The 24,709-nt window shown below is 39.3% G+C and overlaps 1 protein-coding gene across 7 annotated transcripts in view; it reads right to left on the bottom strand.

Annotated features, from left to right (window-relative positions):
* Musk (muscle associated receptor tyrosine kinase) overlaps positions 1 to 24,709 on the bottom strand; it is an 87,566-nt gene that overhangs the window by 52,588 nt on the left and 10,269 nt on the right. For all 7 annotated transcript variants that reach the window (XM_021199825.1, XM_021199826.1, XM_021199828.2 and 4 more), the window contains exons 3-5: positions 23,875 to 24,026; positions 20,340 to 20,467; positions 18,280 to 18,421 (exon numbers count right to left, since the gene is read on the bottom strand). In XM_021199825.1, coding sequence (XP_021055484.1) covers positions 18,280 to 18,421; positions 20,340 to 20,467; positions 23,875 to 24,026 — 422 coding nt within the window. The remainder of the gene's footprint in view (positions 1 to 18,279; positions 18,422 to 20,339; positions 20,468 to 23,874; positions 24,027 to 24,709) is intronic.

Raw genomic sequence — 24,709 nt, 5'->3', positions numbered from 1 at the left:
AGGAGGAGGAAAGAGAGAGAGAGAGGAAGGAAGGAAGGAAGGAAGGAAGGAAGGAAGGAAGGAAGGAAGGAAGGAAGGAAGGAAGGAAGAAACTGTGAAGCCCTTGGTGCCTACAGAAAGGGAAGAGAAAACATGCAAGATCAGGGAAGACCACAGAAGTGATCTGAGGCTCTCCTGATATTGCAAGAGCATGGGAGATCTACAGTAAGGGAGGGGCAGAGAAGCAGCATGCAAAAAGATAATGATGGGAACTGTCTCAAGTTGGAGCAACATCTACATCTCTGGAAGCATTAAAGTTGTGGCTTTAAAATCTGAAACTCACTGTCACTTGTGAGGCTTTCAGTCAGGTAGCACAGGCAACACAGCGTGCACGTTTGAATCAGTAGCTTTGCCTAGACTTCAGGGATTTTTCTTTACAGAAATACTTGAAAACATCTTGGTCTTTCCAGGGGATAGCAGGACTGTAAGTTACTTAGGAAATGAGCATGTAGGAAGATTTATAAAAATAAGTTGACATTTGTGGTTTGAAAATGTGTCCTCCCTAGGAATAAAAAAAAAAAAAAAGTGGTGCCTGATTTTTCTCCTTAAAGAGCAGGTTGAATTTAATGACTCATCTCTAACCAATAAAATATGGCAGGAGTGACTGCATAGCTTCTGAGTCTGGACTGTTAGAAAGAAAAAAAAGAAAAAGAGAAGACAGTTGTTGTTCCTGTTCCCCACTAGCTCTCAGGCAGGCACGAGGGAAAGCGGTTAATCGTAAGGACACTCCAGCTGCCCTGCACTAGAACTAAGCTGCGCGCATGCCAAGTTGGACCTGGTTCTTCCAGCTTCACCAAGCTTTCGGAACAGTGAAGAGGTAGTCAATGTTTCAACTGCATCTATGACCTGGAGCAGCCCAGCAAACCCACCCTCTAACTCACGACACACGGCAAGGATGCTTGCTATCTTTTTTCCTTTAGCCGTTACATTTTTATGTGAAATATTACACATTAATAGATGACTGACAGGCCTGATGACAAGCTAGGATAAAAGCACTGATTGTCAAAGGTCAAGAGAAAAATGCCAAAGCTAAGAGGAAGCGGAGTTGGCTTACCAACAAAAGAAAAAAAAGATGGCCTCCTTGCCCTTCGGCCTGTGAAGTCACGGGATAACATTGAGAGAAATATTTGGTAATATTTACCATAGGGAGAGAGAGTGGCATTTGTTAAAAGAGTTAGGCTGAGAAAGAGTAGGCTCTCTGCCCTGCTTGGAACACCAGAGACTGTGATTTTTAACCTGTCAGGGCAAAAGCACCATCTCTGTGTTAAAAATGTCAAAGCCATCACCAAAGTAGAACAGGCTGACTGTAATGTCAGAGTCGGCAAGCTGTGGGGGTGGGGAGCGAATCCAGCAGGACAAAGGACTGGAATAAAAATCCAGCAGATAAAAGGAACAGCAAAATTAATATTACACATGGTAAAGATATATAGAATCCTGAGGCTGAGGGGAAGGGGTCCCATGTTCAAGGCTAGCCTGAGCTATCAAGAACAGCCTCGTAAATTATTAATTAATTAACTCTAACAAATATTAGAAATAAGCTTTTAGAATAAGTATAGATGACTAAACTTATACACTAAAGATGACAAAATCCTTCAGATTGGATTATTTTTACAAATCGGGCTACCTTCTACTTACATCCTAACAGGAGGGCTAGAAAGAAAGCAACTGAAGATTACAAAGCAACAGGGGAAATACTGAATTAAAATATATCAACATAATTAATATAAAATACAACAGATTTTATGACAAAAAGTACTCATAGCAAAAAAAAAAAAAAAAAAGAGGAACATTGCCCAAAGGTTAAAAACGCAAATTATAAAGGAGGTTTTATAATAATAATGTGCATGTGCTCAATAAAATAAAAATTTCAAAACATGGAAAACTCAAACTGGTGGATTTAAAAGAGATCCATATCAAACAGGCCGGCTAACCCCAGCTGCCGAGAGTTACAGGGTTAGGCTAAGGGGCCTACTTGACATGACAAGGCCAACCTTTAAAAGGGATGGTCAGAGTGTTTTAAAAGTGTAAATGAAGGAGAAAAAGAAAACTATGTCTTCAACTTTGGTCCAAGTGCCATTAACTTTTCTGCCACAGTATAAATTTATGGTCCATAAAACTAAAATAGAAAGATTATAAATGCTACAAAGCAACTTCTCAAAATAGCCATTTGCAAAGTCCAGTTTCCCCGGTCTCTCCGTGCACCTTTCCAAACAGTTCCTGGCTGTTCTGTTACACAGTGAGACTTCACGTGGCGATGGGATTGAAGATGAAGATTAAAGGAAATGTCTGAAGTGTTCATCAAGGAGAAATAAAAATTATCCCATTCATATCAGACACTGAGATGCTATTTGCATTTTACCGTCTTGTTCTGTTCTGTTCTGTTCTGTTCTGTTCTGTTCTGTTCTGTTTCGTTTCGTTTCCTTTTAAGACAGCCTAAGACTTAGGCTGGCCTCAAGTGTTCCCTTTGATGCTCAAGTAAGGAGCTCATATTTTCCTCTGCACCCAAATGTTCTGGTGCAACAATGCACGCATGGCCCAGTGACAAGAAGCACACTCTGTCCAGAGGACCTGAGTTCAGGACCCAGCACCCACGTTCACAGTGCATAACCCTCTGTAAACCCGAGTTCTATGGAGATGTGACACCAGTTTCTGGTCTATGTGGGTACCTGTACACAGACACATCTATCCGCCTTTATGTGTGTGGTTTTCTTCCTAATCAGGAGCTCAGGGAATCCTGACTCTCTGTCACCAAAGGTCTACCTAACTCTGGAGATTTTGAAAAGGACAAACTCAGAAATTAGGCAAACTCAGAAACTGGGAAAGCCATAAGATAATCTCCTCCCATTTATATATGATATGATACCATGGGTGGTAGATGTGGATTAGAACCTTAATTTTATTGCTCATTGGGTTTTTTATCTGATGCTTGCTGAACTTCTACAAATTTCAGTTCTTTCAACCAGAAGTAAAAACCAATGGAGTGAATGACTCTCAACTCAGAGTTTTGGAGAAGACTTAAAACATGAAATGATGGGCGTGGGGGAAGCCTGAGGGAGGGATGGAGGGGGGGGAGGGAAGAAGGGAGGATGCATGTGACTAAGATACACTGAGTATATGTGTAAACTTTCCAAAAATATTTTTAAAGATATAAAATAAAGATATAAAAATATAGAAAAATAAAAACCTATTTTATATCCTTAAAATAAGATAGGAGCTTAATGGAAGGTAGGGGAACTGAGTGAAGGTTTGGGGAGGATAAAAGAGAGTATAGGAAAAGTGGATGGCCAAGATCTATTATAAACATGTACAAAATGTAAAAGGATAAATTAATAAACTACCAAATTTTTATAAAGGTTATTTCTATGAAGCAGTTAATAAAAATTTACTACTACTACTATTATTATTACACACTGATTGAGGATTCAGCTACAAAGCATGGGGAGCAAAATTTGAAGCTAGATTCATATTGTCTGTCTGTCTCCTTCTGACTCATGAAGACTGTTCTGTCCCTTCAACAGACTTTACAGGCAGGTTGTTTTTATTTTATTTTAATATCGGGCTGCCTTGGCTCACATTGTTTTCTCACAGGTATGAAAAGCATGTCCCCAACTCTATCCCTAAATGAAACTATCAAGAGAAGAACCACTCTGGGAAAAGGCAAATTTGTCCTGACCCATTGATGCTAAGCCCTGGATGAGAATCTCTGTAAGTTATTTGAATCTAGAATTGTGTGTTCCAAGAACCACTGAATTAGGGCTACCTGCTAGAAGACAAATGCTACCAGTGGCCCAAGGGGTCATTTTTACTAGATTTTATTGATTTATTTTTTCAATAATTGAACACTTGAAGAGGGTTGAAGAGGAATGATGCCGTGGCTCCATACAGCTCTGTTTCTCAACAGACTCCTGTCTTGTTATTCAATCATTAAAATAAAATCTGGAAGTAATAACAAACTTAAAAAAAATAGAGCCTGGATTCTCTTTTTGATTCTTGGTAGCTAAGGTACTGCAAAGAAAGAAGATCCTGGTATGCAGCCACTGCTTCCTTTTTGGTCTCTCTTGAAGCAGGACAGGAACACGCATGAGGCAGTTCCCACTGGGCCTCTATCCCTGCAGGAAGTGGAACCAAAGCACACCATCCTCACCAGGACACTCTGCACCAAGTCCTCAAAGGGACTTTCCCACCTCCATCAGACCAAGGTGCTCTATTGCAGCTGGCACGGAGAAATGTCTGTGACCTTCAAGATGATAACATGTTTCTAGCTCATACATCAGGACTTCTGATGACTAAGCATGAGAAAATTATTTACCCAGTTAATCAGAGTAGAGCTCGTTTTATGCTCATGTTCATGCTCTCATGCATCACATCTAGCTAGAAAAATGATGATGAAAATGAAATTTTCCTTTACTAAATTGGTCCTGCAAACATCTAACTTTAACCATAAGCCTGTAAAAAGTTGGGCTTCAGTTCCAATGTTCTCTTTCAAAGAAGAAAATCATCACTGAGTCAGAACGGAATCAAAAAGAACCTCAGTAAGAAACTGAGTCAAGTCACAGGTCATCGTGGCTGTACCACTAATAGATGTTGCCACAAACTCTCCCTTCTTGTTATGTTCTGAGTGGGAGTCAGGATTGGGCTCTCTGTGCACATGATATCTACAATCCCCACCCCGTGAAAGTCCATTTTCTTTCATCTCTCACAGAGGTGTGAGCCATACGACAAATGGCTCTTCATCAGTCAGAACTCTGTTGGGTACCACCTTCTGATGCTCTAAAGTTTCCATGACCTTTCACTATGTTTGGAAACATTCAAGACATGAAACAACTTATCAAAGGTTGGATGTGAGTGTCTCCCGATGGCCCATTGCTGTGAGGGTCACCAGTCTGTGGTGCTGTTAAGAACCAATGAAGCTTTCAGAGGTGGGACTTGATGGGGAGAATTTAGGTTGCTCAAATGCACTCTTGAAGAAGATATGCAACCCGGCCCTTCCTGTCTCACTCTTTGCTCCCTGGCCACCATTAAGTAAACAGAAGTCTTTCTTACACACTCCCTACACGATGTATTGTGTTGCTCTAGAACAGCGATTCTCAACCTGTGGGACATGACTACTTTCAGGGATGAATGACCCTTTCGCAGGAGTCACCTAAGACCATTGGGAACACAGATATTTACATTATGATTCACAACAGTAGCAAATACAATTATAAAGTAGCAGCAAAAATAGTTTTATGGTTGGGGGTCACCAAATCTTGATGAACTGTATTAGACAGTTACAGCACTAGGAAGGTTGAGAACCACTGCCCTAGTGTCAAGGCCAGGACAAGGCTAAGTGACCACTGACAAAATCCTCTGAAACTGCTAGTCAAAACAAACCTTCCCTCCCTTTAAGTTGGTTGTCTTGGGCATTTTGTTACAGTAATGGAAAGCTGACTGACACAAATCTTAATTTTTTTATAATTTTTCTAAGGTACCTCATTACATTAAACATAGCAGGCACTAAACAAGTGTAATAATCTAAAATTATAATGGCATTTATTTCTTACTTTTTGTGGGTAATCTATCTACTTAGACTCTTAAGATTCGTCAGGAATAATGACATTCCAAGTAGACATCTTCAAGTCAATAATTCTCAAAATGTAGCTCTTGAATCACTTTCAGGTAACCAAAGGAAGGCAGAAGAGGGTGCTGGACCCCATGGATCTAGAGTTATAGGTGGTCAACAGCCACCTCATGTGGGTACTGAGACCAGACTCCAGTCTCTCCAGAAGCAGCAGCAAGTGCTCTCAACCACTGACTTCTCTTTCTACCTAGCTCCTCTGTATAGATTTTGAGTTGGGTACATTCCAGCCCTGGAATAATAAGACTCTTTCTGATCCATTCAACCTAATAGACAAAATTAAGGTTCAAATGCTGTTTGGAGATACATTTCAGAAAGGAAGGGAACAGTGCAGGATGAGGAGACATATGAGATACGACTAGACAGGCCTCTCATACACGATTTGTCACAGAAATCTCTTCACATCCTTCAGTCACTAACGTTTTAAGTCAGCTTCTCACTTGAGATTTACTTGGAACACAAAGAAATAGAAAAATTAGTATTTCAAGCAAGACCTTTGGGCAAATATCTATTTTTCTAGGAATAAAAATTATATAAGCTTGAGAAAGACAAGTTGTTTTTGTTTTGGTGTTATTTTTTTTTTTCTTTTCCAGAGAGGTTGTCCCCAAATAGCTCCTTTCCAGTTTGCTACTAAAGACTCGTTCCTATTTCTTACACCTCCTTCGATAAGCTTTCTGACAGCACTCGTCACAGTGGGGCCAAAGCAAAGCTATAATCTCTAACAAGCAACAGGCATGCAGGTGCAAGGCGATGCTGATTGAGGGTGGATTTATGTTCTTTGGAACCTAGATGAGCAGTTGGGAATGTTGACATTCTGTTTATGAAATATGAGAAACCTAGCCAGAAGCCTTCTCTGGATAGAAGTCATCAGCTTTATAACAATGCTCACAGCAGACAAGAATCCTGTACACAGCAAGGATTTATGGAGAAGCTGCCACAGACACTGCATGCTTGTGCCATCTGAAGGACTCTGGGCTCTCGGTGATTTCTTCCCCCCACTCTCTCCTTTTTTTTTTTTTTTTTTTTTTTAACAGATGAAGAAGTAGATTTTCAAAGGCCAAGTAATTATTCAAACTCTGTAGCTAGTAAGTAGGGCCTTCTGGATTAATAATAATTACCCAGGGCCAGCCAATTGGTGGGCAACCCTCTGAAGACAGATCTACATAATTTATGCAGACAGAAAGGAATGAATCACAAATGGATAATGTAAGATGAGGTTAAAAACCCAGAACTACCTCATCCTGTTGTTAGTCTTAGTGTCATTTCATTATCTGCAAATTAAGGGTTTGAACTAATTTCTCACAGTTCCCATTCCAGATAGAAAGTATGATTCTGATTCTAATAAACTCAAAGCTAATAAAAATGATCTCCCTCCCCCTCCTCTCTCTCCCTCTCCCTCTTCTCTCTCCCTCTTTCCCTCCTTCCCCTTCCTCCCCTTCCTCCTCTTCTTTCCCTTCCTCCCCTTTCTCCCCATCCCCCTCTTCCTCTCCCTCTTTAGTGTTTCTCTGTGCAGCCCTGGCTGTTCTGGAACTCTAGTGGCCAAGCTGGCCTCAAACTTAGAGATCTGCCTGCCTCTGCCTTCCTGGGATAAAAAGTGTGATCTCTGTTTTAAATTAAAATTTACATTTTGCTACTCATGGATTCTATTGTTTCTGCCTCAAAGATGAAGTTGATACATGAGATGGACTGTTAACTGTTTTTGCAAATTCTTCCATTGTTTCTAGTTGTGCAAAAGATTCCATTAACCCTGTAAGTCACACTGAAGACATTGTCTGTCTGATGTGTTCACAGCAACTGCTCTTAGGAGTGTTATCCTAATCTACACTTCCGTAATTTGTAAGGTTGATAACTTGCTCTACCAGTAGAAAAACTGAGGTAGAAGGAATTTTTTTTTTTTTTTTTTTTTTAAGGTAAGCTACTGAAGCAACAAAATGGGGGATCTGGGCTTTAAACTCAGAAAGTTTGCCCAAAACTCTGGAGCCTGTTCAGTTTCTACGACAATCTGGAGCCTGTGTTATTAGCCAGAACAGCCTGTCCCCTCCAAGAATCATGCCTGCCATAGACTATCAGTCATTAAGGCAATACACTAATTCAAGTCTCAAAACTACACACTTGATATCTAAGGAAAATAACTAAAGGTAAAATTATTGGAATCCCTGTTCATCATAGAATTTAAAAGGCTTCCCATAGTTTCTTTGCATCCAAATGCATACATTTTCAATTTACAATTTAAATTTAAGCTCCCCCCTCCAAAAAAAAAACAGAGTAGTTTTTCTTTTTTCTATCACTTAAAACTCAGAACATCGATCTGCCATCTTTGTTGGGTATATTATTTTATTAAAGTTTCTAGGCTGTAAATGTGTATTTGAACCTATGTGTCTCATTTTAATACACAGAAAATTAAGCTAAAGTTTTAACTTTTGTCTCCAGCTAAAGTCTATCAATTTCTGTTCACAATGATTTTTTTCATTTTAAGTAATTAATAAGTACATAAATACTGCATAATAAAATCATTTACTTGTTTTCAAACCCTTTTCCTTCAGCAGTTCAGGTTGAAAGGGTCCAACTGTTCTCTGACTTTCATGGCTATTGGTTCAGTATTGTAACTGTTAATGTACCTTCTTTTCCTTGGAGCTTTTAGTGACAATTCTACAAGGAAAGGACCATTCTTCCCAAGGTTTATAGAACATTTGACAATCACAGCATAATATCCAAATCAGTAGGTCAATCTCTTCTGGAGCATGCACCTATCAATCATGCATGCACAATTCTGCCAAAGATAGCCCTGCCCCCAGGGGTATCAGAGACTCATGGGCTTTTCTTTTGTTTGATTATAAAATGCATGTTCTACTCATGACAGCAAACCAAACCTGTTAGTGGCATCAAACAAGTAGAGCTGATGCCTGGAACAGGACCACTGCACGTCTATTAAAACTGCAATCACTGAGGCACAGCACACATGGGGTTAAATACCTCTCTCTGTGGCATTTGTCATATTAAGAGCTGTAGCATAAACAAAGGAAAAGGCAAATCAAATGTGGTATAAATATTACACAATTGCTTCCACTCTTGTAGATGCAACAAGAAAATCTGATTGCCAACAGAGGGGGCAGGTAGAAGTCTAACATTGTAAAAACACTGTTATTTATGTGTATGTTTATTAACATCAACTTCAGAGACATGATGATCATTGGTGGGCTGGTAGATAAGTCTGTAGATGACATAGACAGACAGACAGATGATAAATAGATAGGTAGGTAGGTAGATAAATAGATGATAGGTTGATAGGTAGATAGATAGATAGATAGATAGATAGATAGATAGATAGATAGATGAATGGATGGATGATAGAAAGAGGTAAACAGGTAGACAGAAAGACAGACAGACATTGTTGCTTAATTTAGGATGATCTACTTTTGTTTGCAAAAGGTCTTGAGGAGACAAGTTTCTAAATAGACTTGGCCAGCTCTAAGGGAATGCAAGTACAGCCTTTTAGACTGCAAGAAAACTATTGACAACCCTTGGTACCCTGACTAGCAACAGAGGTTCATGTCCTGGAGCCACTTAAAATTTCCACACTGCTTGCTTTCCCTCCTAGCTGTCAACATTCCTGTTCGTGTTGAGATAAGATGCTGTTTTTCAAAGCCTCGTGGAAACAGAAGATGCATAAACATTAGAGAAGCATACAGCAGTGTCTACCTAGAAAGACTCTGTCCACACTGATGCTGCTTCCTGCTGTTCTGGCTTCATTGGCCCCTTTTGTAGAGCTATCAAGACTTCACACTATGACGTCTCTGGGATGCTCAGGCAGCTCCAGGATCCTTTCTGTCCAACCTTTATTTCTCTGTGGCTTAAGATGCCAATAGCGAGCCAGGTTGTAATATATAATGCAGTCATCAGAGGGCCTTGGCATGTTCTAACATCCATCTAGTTTAATTTGGGTCTTGACAACTCTCCACACATTTTGGTTTTCTTCATCTAATAGGACTCATGTGAATTCAATGTTTACACAATGCAGTAAGATCTATTTTCCTATATTGAGGTGCATGTAAATAAATCTGGTTACCCATGGTTAAGTCAAAAACTTGAGGAAAGAAGAACAAAAACAAACAGAAACAGAAAAAGTGTTCATTGGATCTTTCCCAATGATGGAAACATCTTATATTAAAGACCCATATGAACACACACACCACACAGAAAGCCAGAAAAAAAAGTACATAATCATACCAAACTATTTCAGTTCTCTAGGATTAATTACTGTTGGTGAAATATATACACATATTCAAAATAGAATTATGTCACTGATTAAGAATAGGAGAAAAGAGGCTGGAGAGATAGCTCAGGGGAGGAGACCACTTGGTGCTCTTGCAAGGGACCTGGGTTCAGTTTCTAGCACCCAGTACAGGTGCTTCTCAACTGATTATAACTCCATCTCTAGGGATTGAACACCCTCTTCTTAAATCCATCCTTACCTTCAATGTACACACATATACTTAAGCTCATAGATGAACTCATAAAAGAAAAAAAAATAAATGTTTAAAAAAGATAATAGGAGCAGAAATTCAATCTTGTACTGCAGCGTTGTCCCCAGTGACTACATGACTTTTAAGCAGCCTTACGATTCATATCAGCACTTTCTGTTCTCATCTCCCTGAGCCACTGAATATTTGCCCCCTAGCCAGGAGAAAACCTTTCAGATACACAAGGAAACACGTTGGCTCACTCCTTGGATATGAACCATATCCAAGATAAATATAGAGCTGATTAGATAGATAGGCAAGACTTTCCCCAAAGGGGAAAAATGTCTTACTGTATAGCCCTGGAAGGTCACTGTGTCTCTGACTTTAACCTAACAAAAGTAACATATGAATAACAATTTTTGAGGAGAAAAACATTACATGGAGTCATTTTACTGGGGGAAAATAGGATTCTTGCTTCTATGGGATTTCATTAAAATAAGCGATGACAAGCAGAAAAGTCATTTGTCGTCTCAAAGAAGGCAGTCTTATAAGCTCGTGTGGTTAACATATGTCTTTTTGATAGCTGCATATCAATTCTCATATGAGGAGATAGTGAATGATGACAGCTAAAGACGGAAAGCCACAGCCCAGGTTTAACTTCCTTTAGCACCTGTAAGGTTGATTCCAGCAGGCACTGAAGTATGCAGTGAAGGAAACTGATGAGTCTGTGGTTTGACCCAGATACAGTAAAATACTAAAAACGGGCATCTTAGGCTTTATGCAATAGGTCAAGCAGACATCCCTGGGTGTATCCACAGTCCCAGAGGACCCGAAGACAAGAGTTACTCTTCTGTAGGAGGGAAGGCAGAGTTGTGAGACTGGCAACCCTTCTCTGCATGTCACTAGACTGTGGAACTTGAGAAACAATGTAGACTCCCTGTTGAGGTGTAATCAGTGTACCTCTGTAGGTCTCAACCAAAAAGAAAAAAAAAACAACTCTACTTTTTTATGGGGACTTACATTTGTTTTATATTTCCCCTTTTTTCTATAAGTCAGTATCCAATGGGAGCTGGAATGCATTCATAGAAAGATCAGAACCCAAACTCAGTGCTGACGCTGAAGCCTCCAGGCCACTGGAGAGTCCTAACAGAAACTTCAGGTTTCTGCTTGCCAGTAAGTAAATGAGCCAAAGGCACAGAGAAGTCATGCCTGTGCCTATTGTATGTCCTCCAGCACCTGCACGATCTGGGAAATTCTGGCTACTTTCTCTGCAGAACGGATGCTGGGTGTCTTTATGGATTGATTTCCTTCCTGGAGGGAAGAGCAGAAGTTCATATTCTGCTCACCAGGTCCTCGCCTCCAATATGCTCCAACCGAAGCAAATACTGTGAGTCAAACTGTAGGCTAGACCAATGGGTAGGCTAGACCAATGGCTTTTGACCAAACTTTCCCTATCCCCGAGTTTGTTCTAGAGAAGCATAAAGCATCACGTGGATGGATGGGAAGGTTCATGATGCCGAATCAGAGCAGTACGGTTTTTGAGAGATATAATTTCCCGAAGCATGAACATGTTATATTAACTTCCTAATTATAAAAGTATCTTTACAAAGGTACAAGAAGTATATAGCTATTTAAATTGTATAATCTAAGTAACTTCTCACATAATTCTATAAACAGATGTGGGCTCTTAGTTTTGATTCACATTTACTCAAATGTATATCTTATAATATGAGATGGTGTTTAACTTACTCTTTCACTTATAAACATATTATGTAGGCAATTAATTGGTATTTTTCAAGCACATGTTAATCCTTGTGCAAGGACCTACTAAAGAGGAAAAATAATAAAGCCTAAAAATAATCGTGTTTTTCACTATGTTCCCGTGCTAATCAAGCTCACAGCAACCTAAGATGTGGGCGATGGTCTTATTTGTATTTTAGAGACAGGGAAAATGAGGTTCAGAATAGACATGAGGGATGTTCTTATACATACAACTCTTTCACTTTTTTTTTTAATGGCTAGGTAGAATTTCATTATACTCTCTTTTTATCAATATACATTATAACTTTTTAACTTGCTGCTATTATATGCAACATTATAACAGCTAATCTCAAATATATCCTTATATATGTTTTTACTTAGATAATGTCAGAATATAAATTATTGAGATGAATCTATATACATCTTAAAGGTTTTTTTCCCACTAAAAGACCACCACTAAACTATCCCAAATTATGAGGTAAATTGAAAGTGATTGCTTGCCCATTCAGTATGTTATTCTTTGTATGTATGTAAGCTGTCTTTCTTCAACATTTTGATAACATCTAGTTCTTGTTGTTTTATTATGATGGGTCTGGATAAAGCTGACCCTGTTGACTGATTAGGATTTGATATTTTTTGTTTGTTGTTTGTTTGTTTTGGCCTGCTAGTGGGTTTAAGTCTTCCATCATGTCTGGCACATATTCTCATTGTCGTTCTCTGTCATGTTCTTGAGTTCTGATTCTTCTTATTATAGTTTTTTCAGATGTTCTGTTAGCAGATTTTTTTTTATTATTTCTGAACTCATTTCAACTTTTTACCTTTTTTCAGTATAGCTGCTCTGAGTTCTGAAGTGGCCTCTTTAATGAGCAAATGACCTCTCCATCTCCACTAGATCACTACTCAACCACCAGATTTCAGTTTCATCCATTATATATTTTCATTTATTAAAATTAATTTTTCAAAATTGCCTTCCATCTTCCTAAAATGCATTTTAATTTATCCTTTGAAAGTTTCACACGTGTCTACAGTACATCTTGCCCGTATGCACCCCAACACCTAACTTCACAACTTTCTGTTCATTTATTTTTAATCTCACAAAGAGTTCAATCAGGGATGGCCTTATTTACATAGGTGTGGGGCCATCCAAGGAGACAAAACCATTTCCCAAAAGGAAAGTGTCTGTCCCTCTCCAATAGCCACAGACAGCCAATAGCTACTCAGTGGGGGTGGGGTCTTTGGAGCCCCTTTCCTCTAGGCTGGACTGTTAAACATACTTGTTTCTATTCCTCCTTTTGTGTCTTTAACTGCTCTGAGCATGTTTGTGCTAGTCTGCTTACTGGATTCCTTTGTATATTGTGTTGACACGAACTCAGGAGCGTTCCTTCCCAGACAGCTACAGTTCATGGTGTGAGTTCATCCTTCCTGTGTTTTTTATCCATCAAAATGCTATGTCCCCTGAGTAAGGCACTTGCATTTTGCATATTTTTCTTGTTAAACTTTTCACTTAGAACTGACTCTTTATGTTAATTTCTCCAACTGTTAAAGTCCCCAATTGTATCAATTTAATATCATATCTCTATGTTCTGAGTGTTGAACATGTGTTTCTAAGAAGACTTATTTGTTTATTCCCTTATAATTGGAATTCAGATAAAGACAAATTTTTACGTGTGTGTGTATATGTGTGTGTGCCTATGTATGTGTGTGCCTGTGTGTTTATGTGTGTGTGTCTCTGTCTGCATCTGCATCTGTATGTGTGTGTGTGTGCATGTGTGTGTCTGTGTGTCTATGTCTGTGTGTGTATGTATGCCTGTGTGTGTATGTGTGTGCCTCCTCTGTTTGTGTCTGCATCTGCATGTGTGTGCATCTGTACCTGTGTGTATGCATCTGTATGTGTGCACATCTGTGCATGTGTTCATGTGTTTGTGTGTGCGTGAGACTGTACCTATGTGTATGTAGCTCTGTGTGTGTGTCAGTATGTGTGTACATCTGTGCACGTGCATGACTGTGCTTATGTGTATGTGCCTCTGTCTGTGTGAGCATCTGTGCATGTGTGTGTCGTGTGTGTGTGTGTGTGTGTGTGTGAGAGAGAGAGAGAGAGAGAGAGAGAGAGAGAGAGAGAGACTGTGCCTATGTGTGTGTGTGCACATGAGTTTTCCTGGTTTCTCCTGCCGTCACTGTGCTTCTCAGCCCTAGGCAGGAGTCTCAGCACTTTCCTTTACTTCTCATGGGGTCCAAAACCTTGTCTCCTCATCTTTATGGATCTTAAAATTAGGGAACAGAAACAGGGACATCACCCATTGCCTCAGAGCAGCAGGGAACACACTTGGGAGCTTACTGACAAAGTTGCTCCTGTCCAATCATTTCTAGTGTCTGGATTCATGCATTTTATCCCTGTGAACTGTGTAGTGCATCCTGAATTTCTAAGCCTTTGCAGTAAGGAGGCTTTCATATTATCATGTCTGTCCTATTGCTGGTGCTGAAAGATTTAAACCCAGGTTTCAACCCTTCCAGATCCAGTGTTTGGATACTAAGCTACATGAACTTCATGCATAAAGAGGCTGGGAGTCACTGCTTTACCCTCTTGGGGAATATTCTCTTTTACCCTATTTTCCTTTCTGACAAGATTCCAATACTCATGTCTTGCCTTTAAACATAATGTAAACATTCTTTTTCTAAACATGTATCCATAGAGTGGGTCAGAATTCAAGTAGTTGGGGACAGCGTGATTCTGCCATGCAGTGAAGACCTCTCCTTCCATATTCATGATCTTGTTCTCTGCTAAAGCCTTAAAGTTGCTCCACAAGCCCACATTTCCTTCTGAGTCATCATTCCCATCCCATGGCTATTTTAAAATCTTTCCACTCTCCTTTCCCTGCCTGCCCCCACCCCCACTGTGCCCTCCTTACAGAGGATAGCCTACCATCTACTTCCTAAAAGAAACAGAGACTGTAAGAACATCCTTCTTAAATCCAATATGCCTCATTTATAAACTGATTCATATCGGGAAATGTCCCTGTTTCCCTTCTGTCCCTAAGGAGAGTAGCTGTATAATGTATCATGGAAGCCTAGATACTTTAGAAAGTAAAAGCAGGATTCTATTAATAATTATTCCAGAACAACAGGTGTGAAACAGAACTGTCCTGAGAAAAACAGGACATGTGGCCTCCCTCTGTTTAAAGTTTATAGTTCCACCTGAACCCTGGATGCCACCCTTGTGTGTGTCCCCTTGTGCCCCCTCCTCTGTATGGTTAAATTTCCCTTCTCATGTGTTTTAACATGGTCATTATTTCTAACTGCTCCCTGTTTTGATTCTGCACCTCTTTTTTCCATGTTCATTGAAAAACTTGTGAATTACCCCTACATGCACGCATGTACTCACACACACACTTTCTCTCACACACACTCTCTCTTACACACAAACACACATACACACAGTCACTCTCTCTCTCTCTCTCTCTCTCTCTCTCTCTCTCCCTCTCACACACACACACACACACACACACACACACACACACACACACNNNNCACACACACACACACACACACACACACACACACACACACACACACTTTTTTCTGTCTTTACAGGATTCTGATTTCTTCTTTTACTTCCATCCTGATACTACTCTATATAATATCATGTCTTGTTCTTTAATTGAGAAGAGAACATTCAATGTGTCTCAATTTCTTAGATACTGCCACCTGTGTGACCCTGTGTAAATGAGCCACCCTCACTGTCCCTTAATTTCCTAAAATGGCACAGCATCCGACACTCCTATTTCAAACACTCTGAGTGGCAAGCTCACATGGCTCTCTACACAAGCCTTCAGCATCACTTGCACATTTCAACATTCTAGCCATCCCATCAAATTTGAATGACACACATGCTGCATAGGATTGGGTTTCATCAGGAACTCTGTATGTCATGTACAGTATCTTTTGACAAAAGACAGGGTAGTATGGTGGTTTGAATGAGAATACCCCCCATAGGCACATACTTTTGAGTAAATGGTCCCCAGTTGATAAAACTGTTTGGGAAGGATTAAGAGGTGTGGCCTTGTTAGAGGAGGTATCCACTAGTGTTTGGGCTTTGAAGTTTTGTTGTCAGTGTTCTTTCTCTGCCTCCTGCTTGTGAATCAAGACATGAGTTCTCAGCAGTTCCTGCTGCCATGCCTTTGTTTCATCATCATAGACTTGATGTCAATAAAAATGATGATAGATATCACTTATATTATAATTATATGGACTAGCAACAGTATACCACGTATTTTGGGTATTTTGATCAAGAGTAGAGAATGTAGAATAGACATAGGCACTAAGTAAGTTTCTTACCAACTGTTAGAGAAATTTCAAGTGTTAGCATGGGTTCTCAGCCATAGCGAATTTTAGTAAAACCTCAAGATATGTTAACAGTCAAGGCAACAAGCATGATTTCAATGTTAGGAAGAAGGAAGTAGCATCTTGTTTTACTGATTCACAATTCAGTGGCAAGAGCAGACTATGTAACCAGACTCCAGTAGATCAATGCTGACAATAACTTTCTTTAAGTCAATTTGAAGCAATTTGTTTTAATAGCTGGGAAGACAGAAAACTTGAGTTTGGTAGGTTGATAAGGATATCTTTTGTGGAATTTTATACAATTGGATAACATCATTCTGTGTCATTCTACATAGCATTCAAGGCAATCTCGAGACCAGGCAGGCAGGTATTCAGTGAGTAGGTTTCAGAATGCCGTTGCATGTGTATTTAGCTTTTATTGGAAAAATGTTGATTGTATTCTAATCTTTAATAATTTATTTGTTTTTATTTCATCTGCATTGGTGTTTTACCGGCAAGTGAGTCTGTGTGAGGGTGTTGGATTCCTTGGAATTGAGTTACAGGCACTTGTGAGCTGCCTTGTGCTCCAAACCCAGGTGTTTTGGAGTGCTCTTAACCACTGAGCCATCTCTTCAGCCTGCATTCTAATCTTTAAATAGAAATGACAAATTAGAAGATGTTAAATTGTAACAACTACATTGAGTACTATGCTAAGATATATTATATGTATATATAATATGTGTTATTATCTAATTATTGAAGATATATGTATATATATATATATATATATATATATATATATATATATATAGAGAGAGAGAGAGAGAGAGAGAGAGAGAGAGAGAGAGTTAGTTTGCCATTTCCTAATGGAAATTTTATGAGCAGTTGGTATAATGACACCATAAATATGTTACCTCATTAGAGACAAATATGGAAAGGGAGGTCATTAAAACTGTGAGAGAAAGGACCTAGGTCTACTCGGGAAATAAAAATAACTTTAAATGAAGGGACAATGCGGGAAAGGACAGATTTTGGTTAAAGCAGAATGAGATATCCCAAAGATATGGGACTTCCTTGTTTTAATGGTTGTTTCTGTGTTATGTCTAGTCCAATATTTTATCAGTCAAAAAAACAGAAAATAAAAGCAGAAAAATCTGTAACTATCATCTGTGAAGTATATTCCAGGACAGACTGCTGAATATAATCCACAGATCATTGATTCTTTAAACTCAGTTTCACAGAGGAAGTAAAAAGTTGCATCTGCAGCTCAGGACAGGAAGATGTGGGTGGGTTTCGTGACTGAGTTGTCACTTGCCCAGCACAGGACTGCTGGCAGTTCCCTCCCCTTCCCCATTTATTGAGTGTAGTTTTTTCTCACATAATATATCCTGATTACTGTTTCCTTTCTCTACTTCTCCCAGTTTCTCCCTAGCCCACCCCTCCTGGATCCTAGTTCCTAATTTTAAACCAAATGTGCTAAAATATTTTAGGTAAAGAACCAGACAAGCAAGGAAATAGAACATTAAAATCTGTTTTGGATTCTGATTTCTCAATGAATATTTTTCCCAGCAATTTATTGAATGACCTCATTAAAATACATCATATTTGGACAAACTATTACTATGCTCATAACATTAATTGCTACCTAGTTCACAGAATTAGGACCATGTTTATATGTTTGATTCATTGGCTTATTATTTGCATCTTTTGTGAAGCCATAATTTGAAAAGGATTAATTTTTTTCTATCTTCCTATGTTTTGAAGTCAATCCAAACGCATTAAAAGATAAACTTATTTGTATCCAATCTTATAAATAAGAGAACTGTTTGAGCTGGAAAGACACACTAAAATAGTGTTATGGTTTCTCCATCATCGTGAATTTTGTTTGCTGCAACAGTCAAATGTAGCAGCAGTTGGGGAAATAGATAGGATATGATCGTTTATGATAGAGAAATGTCTTTTGACTTCTCTGTTTTCAAAGCCTTGCCCTCAGAGCTGATGAACCACAACTTCCTACATCATGTCTTTCTCCATCCAAAATGCAGCCTTCCCAGCAGACAGTGAGGGGCGCATGCTGCCTCTTACCCTCCACTTCCAGCTTCACCAGTTTGGAGTAAGCTGTGCCCAGGCTGTTTTTTGCCACACATCGGTACTGTCCTGCATCTTCCTTTTGCACATTATGGATCCTTAAGCTCCCAGATTCAAGAACTGCAATTCTGGAATTTTCCTGCCAAAGACAGGGACATAAGTTTGAAAACAGCCTTAGTCAAAGACACACTTGCCTTGTTTCACTGATTTATCATTACCCTTAACACCCAAAGTGTCTATTTCTTCTTTGCTTATGCATATTAACATATGCTACTGAGACCCTGCAAGGTGATCAAAATTAGCCATCGTCTCCTAAGATTGCATCTATTCTGTTTTTTTCCCCCTTTATCAGATTAGAACACAACAGTGATCATAATTCCTAAAAGTTGTAATTGTTTGCATCTGTTTGAAAGCATTGAACTTTGGGGCTAGAGGTGTAGCAATGTGCTTTCACAGTAGAAAATGTGCTTACACACAGCAACCCCCAGAATAAAACACAAAACAAGGCAAAAGTTTAAAACATTGCTTTTGGTCACCGTGACTTACAATGGACCCTTAGGATAACCTCAGGAGAATGCATATTTTTGAGAATAATTGCCCTTTGGAGTTCAGATGGGACATTTATCTTCTCTTTTTGAATTCATTGTTAACTTCACAAGGTCAGTCACTTTTAATTTTTATTATAAAAAATGCACCAAGACTTATAACAAAAGGAAAGCCAAGTGGTATATATATTGTGATTAAAGTTGGCAAAGCTCACCAACTTTATAATTTGTTTGTTATTTGATGTATCTTGACAACTATGTATTACTTCCTATGGAGCGTGTTGGGCCTGGTAGGATGAAATGAGTCTGTCATCTCATTCTTGGTGAGATGAAGTCCTGGAGATGATTATAAGGTATAAAAACACTTTATTAGTAACCAAGGAGACAACACACAAGAGCATGCAAGCTAATCCAATAAATAGTTAATTTTTTGTAAATGTGTATGTGATTATAGTATATCTACATGTATGTGCAGTTATACATGTATGTGCATTCATGTGGCAAGAAGAGGGCATCCAATGTCATGACCTTCTACTCTCTACTTTGTTCCTTTGAGATCTTCACTGAGCTTGGAGTCAGGCTGGCGGCCAGCAAGCCCCTCAATCTTCCTGTCTCCTCCTCCTGCAACACTCGAGTCACAGGCTCACATGTATGTGGGTGCATATGAGCTCAGGTTCTCATGCAAGCAAGCACTCTGATCCATGAAACCCAGCACAAATAACAGAGCTTTAACCTAACTTCTCTTTGTTACTGAGATGTGTTTGTCTCTATCATTCTGAGTCTCCATGCTGTAATATCTCATCTGTTTTCTCTCATTTTCTTCCTTCCAATACTCATTTCTTTCCTCCCAGAAACTTCCAGTTCTAAAACTTGGGTGTTAGTTCAGCTTTGTTATGCCTAAGGTTTCAAACAATCAGTGTTGACTATGATGATGATGATGATGATGATGATGATGGTAAGTGACAAATAAGCCTTGCTTTGCTTGGGCTCTGAGCCCACTTCATCCTTAGTGCTGCTGATTCCTATCACTTCTGTCTCCAAGTCAGTCCCTACTAGAATGCTGTAGAGTGAGTGTGCATTGTTAAGAATAGAAAAAGATAAGTTTGCCTAATGTATATACAAATATATATATATATATATATATATATATATATATATATATATATATATACACACACACACACACACACACTAGAAGCTTGTGACTATGTAGATAGTCACAGTTCTGGATAATTATATTTAAAGCATGACTTATGTGAGTTGGAGGGTTCAGACATTAAGAGTGCCCACTGCTCTTGCAGAGGACTGGAGTTGATTCCTAGCACCCACATTGGATGACTCACATTGTCTGCAACTCCATTCCAAGAGATCTGATTCTCTCTTTTGGCCTCCATGGATACCCATGTCCATGTACACACACACACACACACACACACACACACACACACACACACGTAAAACAAATCTTTTACAACAATGTCTTATACAGATTTTAATATCACCATCACTTACCCTGAGAGCATTGTCCCCCTTGATCCAGGACACAGATGGTTTGGGGTTACCCATCGTAGTGCATGGCAGAACTGCCTTCAATCCCTCTATTATTTTTACGTTAATGGGAGGACGAGTTATTTTAGGTTCTGTGGGGAAAATGAAAGTCAAGTATGAAAAAGGCAATGTGTCTATATTGAATTTGGAATTTTAACTTTCTGGTTAACTCTTGACACTCAATTATAGGAACTTCTTAGGGATCTTAAATGTCAATGTTGGCCGAAGGCTAAAAACAGGTTATTGGTATGTGTCAAATGGAAATCAGCCTTAAAAGGTGGTTAGATCTGTTTTGTTTAAACCTCTATTTTCTTTTGTAAAACTCACATTTATGAAGCATACTAGATATTTGAAATTTCTTAGTACTCCTTATTTTAAATGATGTTAAATAAAATGTCAATCATCATAAACTACCCCCAAAACTCAACATTATATTATTGATCTCTAATTTCTCTGATTACCAATGATCTGATTTCTTTTCTAGAAAGCAATAGGTGCAATGCATTTGAAAATTGTTGTTAAGTTAATCTTATATCATTTTAATTATAATTTACTTTCCCTTTAGCTTTCATCTTTTTATTTACTTACTTATTTTATATTTTCTGAGACATGGTACATTACATAGCTCTGGATGACCCAGAACCCACTATATCAAAGAGGCTGGCCTTGAATTTGAGCTGATCCTTCTGCCTCTGGTTTCCAAGTGTTGAAACTAAAGTAATTTTTTCCAGGCCTAGTTCCCATCTTATTTTGACTATTAATGTGATGTCTCCTCTAGAAAGCATGTACGCTGCTTTTATATTAGTAACTAGAAAAAAAATCTGATAAAATTTAGAGAATCAAAATTCTATGAAGGGAAGTTTCCTCTTCTGCTAATATTCAGGTTAACTATTCTGAAGAAATGGGTGACGTTGGTTCTTTTTTATTCTCTACTATGAAGCTTTGAAAGGAAGAAGTTATTAAATATAACATGTAGAATGAGATTCAAAATGCCTTAAAGCACTCATAAAGTAATTAAACTACCTTATGTCCCTAGTGATCATATTCTGTAGATACAGAACAGAGATATCTTTGTAGGACATATGTCTGAGATGTGTGTGGTTTAGACCACTTTGAGAGATGAGTACGGGATAAAGACTCTCTTTTTCCTTATATGTGAGGATGTGGGAGCAGTGTGGAGCCTTTCGTGTCAGTTATATCATATCTACAAAGATTAAATGAATGTTTTAACCTAGGCGTTTATTTCCCCTTATAGTTAATATGATTCTACATTGTGGATAAAGTACAAGACAGGCTTAACATATTATATAGGAAAGTATAAGCTTTGGCCATTCTGCTGGGTCACAGAATTTACAGTTCTCTCTTATATTTATAGTAGGAAACACCTAGATCTTAGGTACTTACTAGGTACCTAACTGTGGGTTGTATTGTTATACACCTGTTGGCAAAACCTTGCCATAGGAGTAGATACTTTTATTCCTGTCAAAGAGGAGTTCCAGGTCCTTTCATTGGCTTCTGTGAACAAGATTACTGTGGGGAGCCACAGATAATGTTTTATGTGGGAGATTTAAGAAGCTGCCTGCTCTATTGAGGAATTAACTCCTGGTTTCTAATGAGCTGTGCCCTGGAAGTTAAGGAGAATCTTTGGGAAACTGACTAAAACGTAAGCTAAGAATGGTCAGAATACTCATGTGGAGGCATGGAGCCTCCTGTCAGAGGAACACATTAGGAATGCTAGCTTGTTGAAACAAAGTACTGTCGGTATTCGACTGTGCCATCATGAGGCCATGGTTGAACCTGAGGAGGTTTCAAGAGGTCCCAGGGGAAGGATGTGGCTGGAATCATTGTGGAAATTAGGAATCTTCCGAAACTTAACAATTGGAATGACCACACTAATGTCCACCTACACATACAGGTAAACTTTCCTAAGGTAAGGATGGGGGCAAGGAAAGAAGAGAGAAATGAGATGATTTGGTCTAGAACCAAGCTAAAGACATTTGTGTTTGAGAGAAAAGAACAATATTCCAACGAAAAGTAGAAGAGTGGATTACTGAAGTGGGCTCCTTTCCCTATAAGAGGGCCTGGGTCTTCAGAACCCAGCCTTCATTACCTAGTAAGTGAGACAGCCGGCCTCCTTATTTGAGTCCTTTGCTGCTACACGTGTCATAAAAGGCCTGCTGTAGACGTGTGCTGACTACTTGCCCTTGAGTATGAAATCTTCCCTCTACCATCACAATGCTGCCCCACCAGCTTCTACCTGAAATAATCTAAGACTGTTAAACTCATCCTGAAGCATACAAGATTAACACACATCTGAGGGGAAAGCAAAAAAGACATGAACTGAGATGAGACCACAACTTATCGTGGATCAAACAACAATAAAGTAAGAAAGTGGTTTTCTAAAAAAAGTCAATGGTAATTCTCTTAGAGAATAATCATGGAACGTTGTATCACCCAAGAAGTAGATCTCCCTATGAAAAAGAACCATTAGAGACAGAGTAATCCTTGAGAATTAAAAACATCCCACACCTGGCAGTGGGTAAGAGACACCTTGGTGGTGGTGGTGTTCTTAGATCAGCCAGGGGCAGAGCAGATGGCACTCCTTTCTTCAGCCTAGTTTTATCTGCCTGACTTGGTGGCCATCGCTGTCCTATGCCTCATGAAGACATGTGTGTGGACAGGGGACACACTGTGACACTCACTGTAACACTACAGCTTCCACCATGAGATGTCTCCTGTGCTTTGTTTTGTTGTTGGTGCTGCTTATTTGTGTGTGTGATTTTCATTTTGTGAGGAGTGGTAAAAGTGCTTAAAAGTGGTATCAAGGAACGGCAGATGTGTTCCCAGTTACAGCTAAACTGTGTAATGAGGTGGGGGGAAAGGTAACATCCTCCATTTAGGCAGGAAGCCACCCAGAAGAAAACAACTTTAAATAGAGCAAATTAAAGTATCTACAAAACGATGGGAGATTTAAAGGAGTGTTTGTAATGGAGCTATGCCTTCTGAATGCACAGCAGGAGCTGGGCAGGAGGCTCAGCAGGTAGGAGCACCGCCTGCCTCTCCAGAGGACCGGCTTTTGCTTCCCAGCAGTCATATCAGGTGGTGCACAGTAAACTGTAACTACAACTCCAGGGGATATGATGCCCTCTTCTGGTCTCTGTAGATACCCAAACATACACAGCACACTTACACACATAGACAAGCTAAATAAAGATGAATCTTTAAAAAAATGCATAGTGATTTCAGAAGGAAGTTCCCAAATATAATCAAGAGCTGCGTGAAGGTCAAAAACAAGTGAGAGAGGAGAGATCTAAGGCTTGGCCTAAGGTGGCCTCTCAGGCAGGAAGAATGGATTTGGGACAGTCTGGCCCTGGAGCTTGTATTCTGTGCTGAGCTTGCACAGAATGTCAGGAGTTGTCAGAGCACTCTGTGAATGTCTGTTCCAGGTTGTGTGGAGACAACTTTAAAACCATAGACCATGTTCCTCCTCCCTACTCACTCATCTTCACTTGCAGGGCGCCACAACTCTCCACAGCTCCTCCCACTCCGTTGTTGGCTATGCAGCAGTAGATGCCATCATCACTGTCTTCCACACTCAGGATGGTGAGAAGCTGACCATTCTCCCGGATGCTGTAGCGGGTGTCAAACAGCCTATAGGTCATGGAGCAAGAGGGTGGTCAGTGCATCCTCTGTGATACACACACACACAAGCACACACACACACACGCAAATACATGCATGCAAACACACATATATACAAACACTCACTCATATACACACATACATAAACACATATATACAAACATACATATACATACATGCAAACACACACATACACACACACACTCATACACATTTGTACATATATACAAATGCACACATATACACACATGCAAACACACACATATATACACACACACATGCAAACACACACATATATACACACACATGAAAACACGCACATGTATACACACATATACATAAATACATACTCATACACATATACAAACACATACATATACACACATGCGAACATACACATATGAACATACAAATGCATATATGTACAACACACATATGCACACATACACATCTTTGATTAATGGATTAAGTGAATAACCAGTCAGTGAGGAAACTGAAAAAACCTTAGAAGAAATGTGTGTTTTGAAAAGTTGAGTAGTTAGCCAGGCGTGGTGGTGCATGCCTTTAATCCCAGCACTTGGGAGGCAAAGGCAGGTGGATTTTTGAGTTTGAGGTCAGCCTGGTCTACAAAGTGAGTTCCAGGACAGCCAGAACTATATAGAGAAACCCTGTCTCGAAAAACCAAAAAAAAA

The sequence above is a fragment of the Mus pahari genome, chromosome 6, assembly GCF_900095145.1.
Source record: "Mus pahari chromosome 6, PAHARI_EIJ_v1.1, whole genome shotgun sequence".
Taxonomy (NCBI): Eukaryota; Metazoa; Chordata; class Mammalia; order Rodentia; family Muridae; genus Mus; species Mus pahari.
The sequence above is the reverse complement of the archived record's forward strand: the minus strand, read 5'-3'. Positions and strand labels throughout refer to the sequence as shown.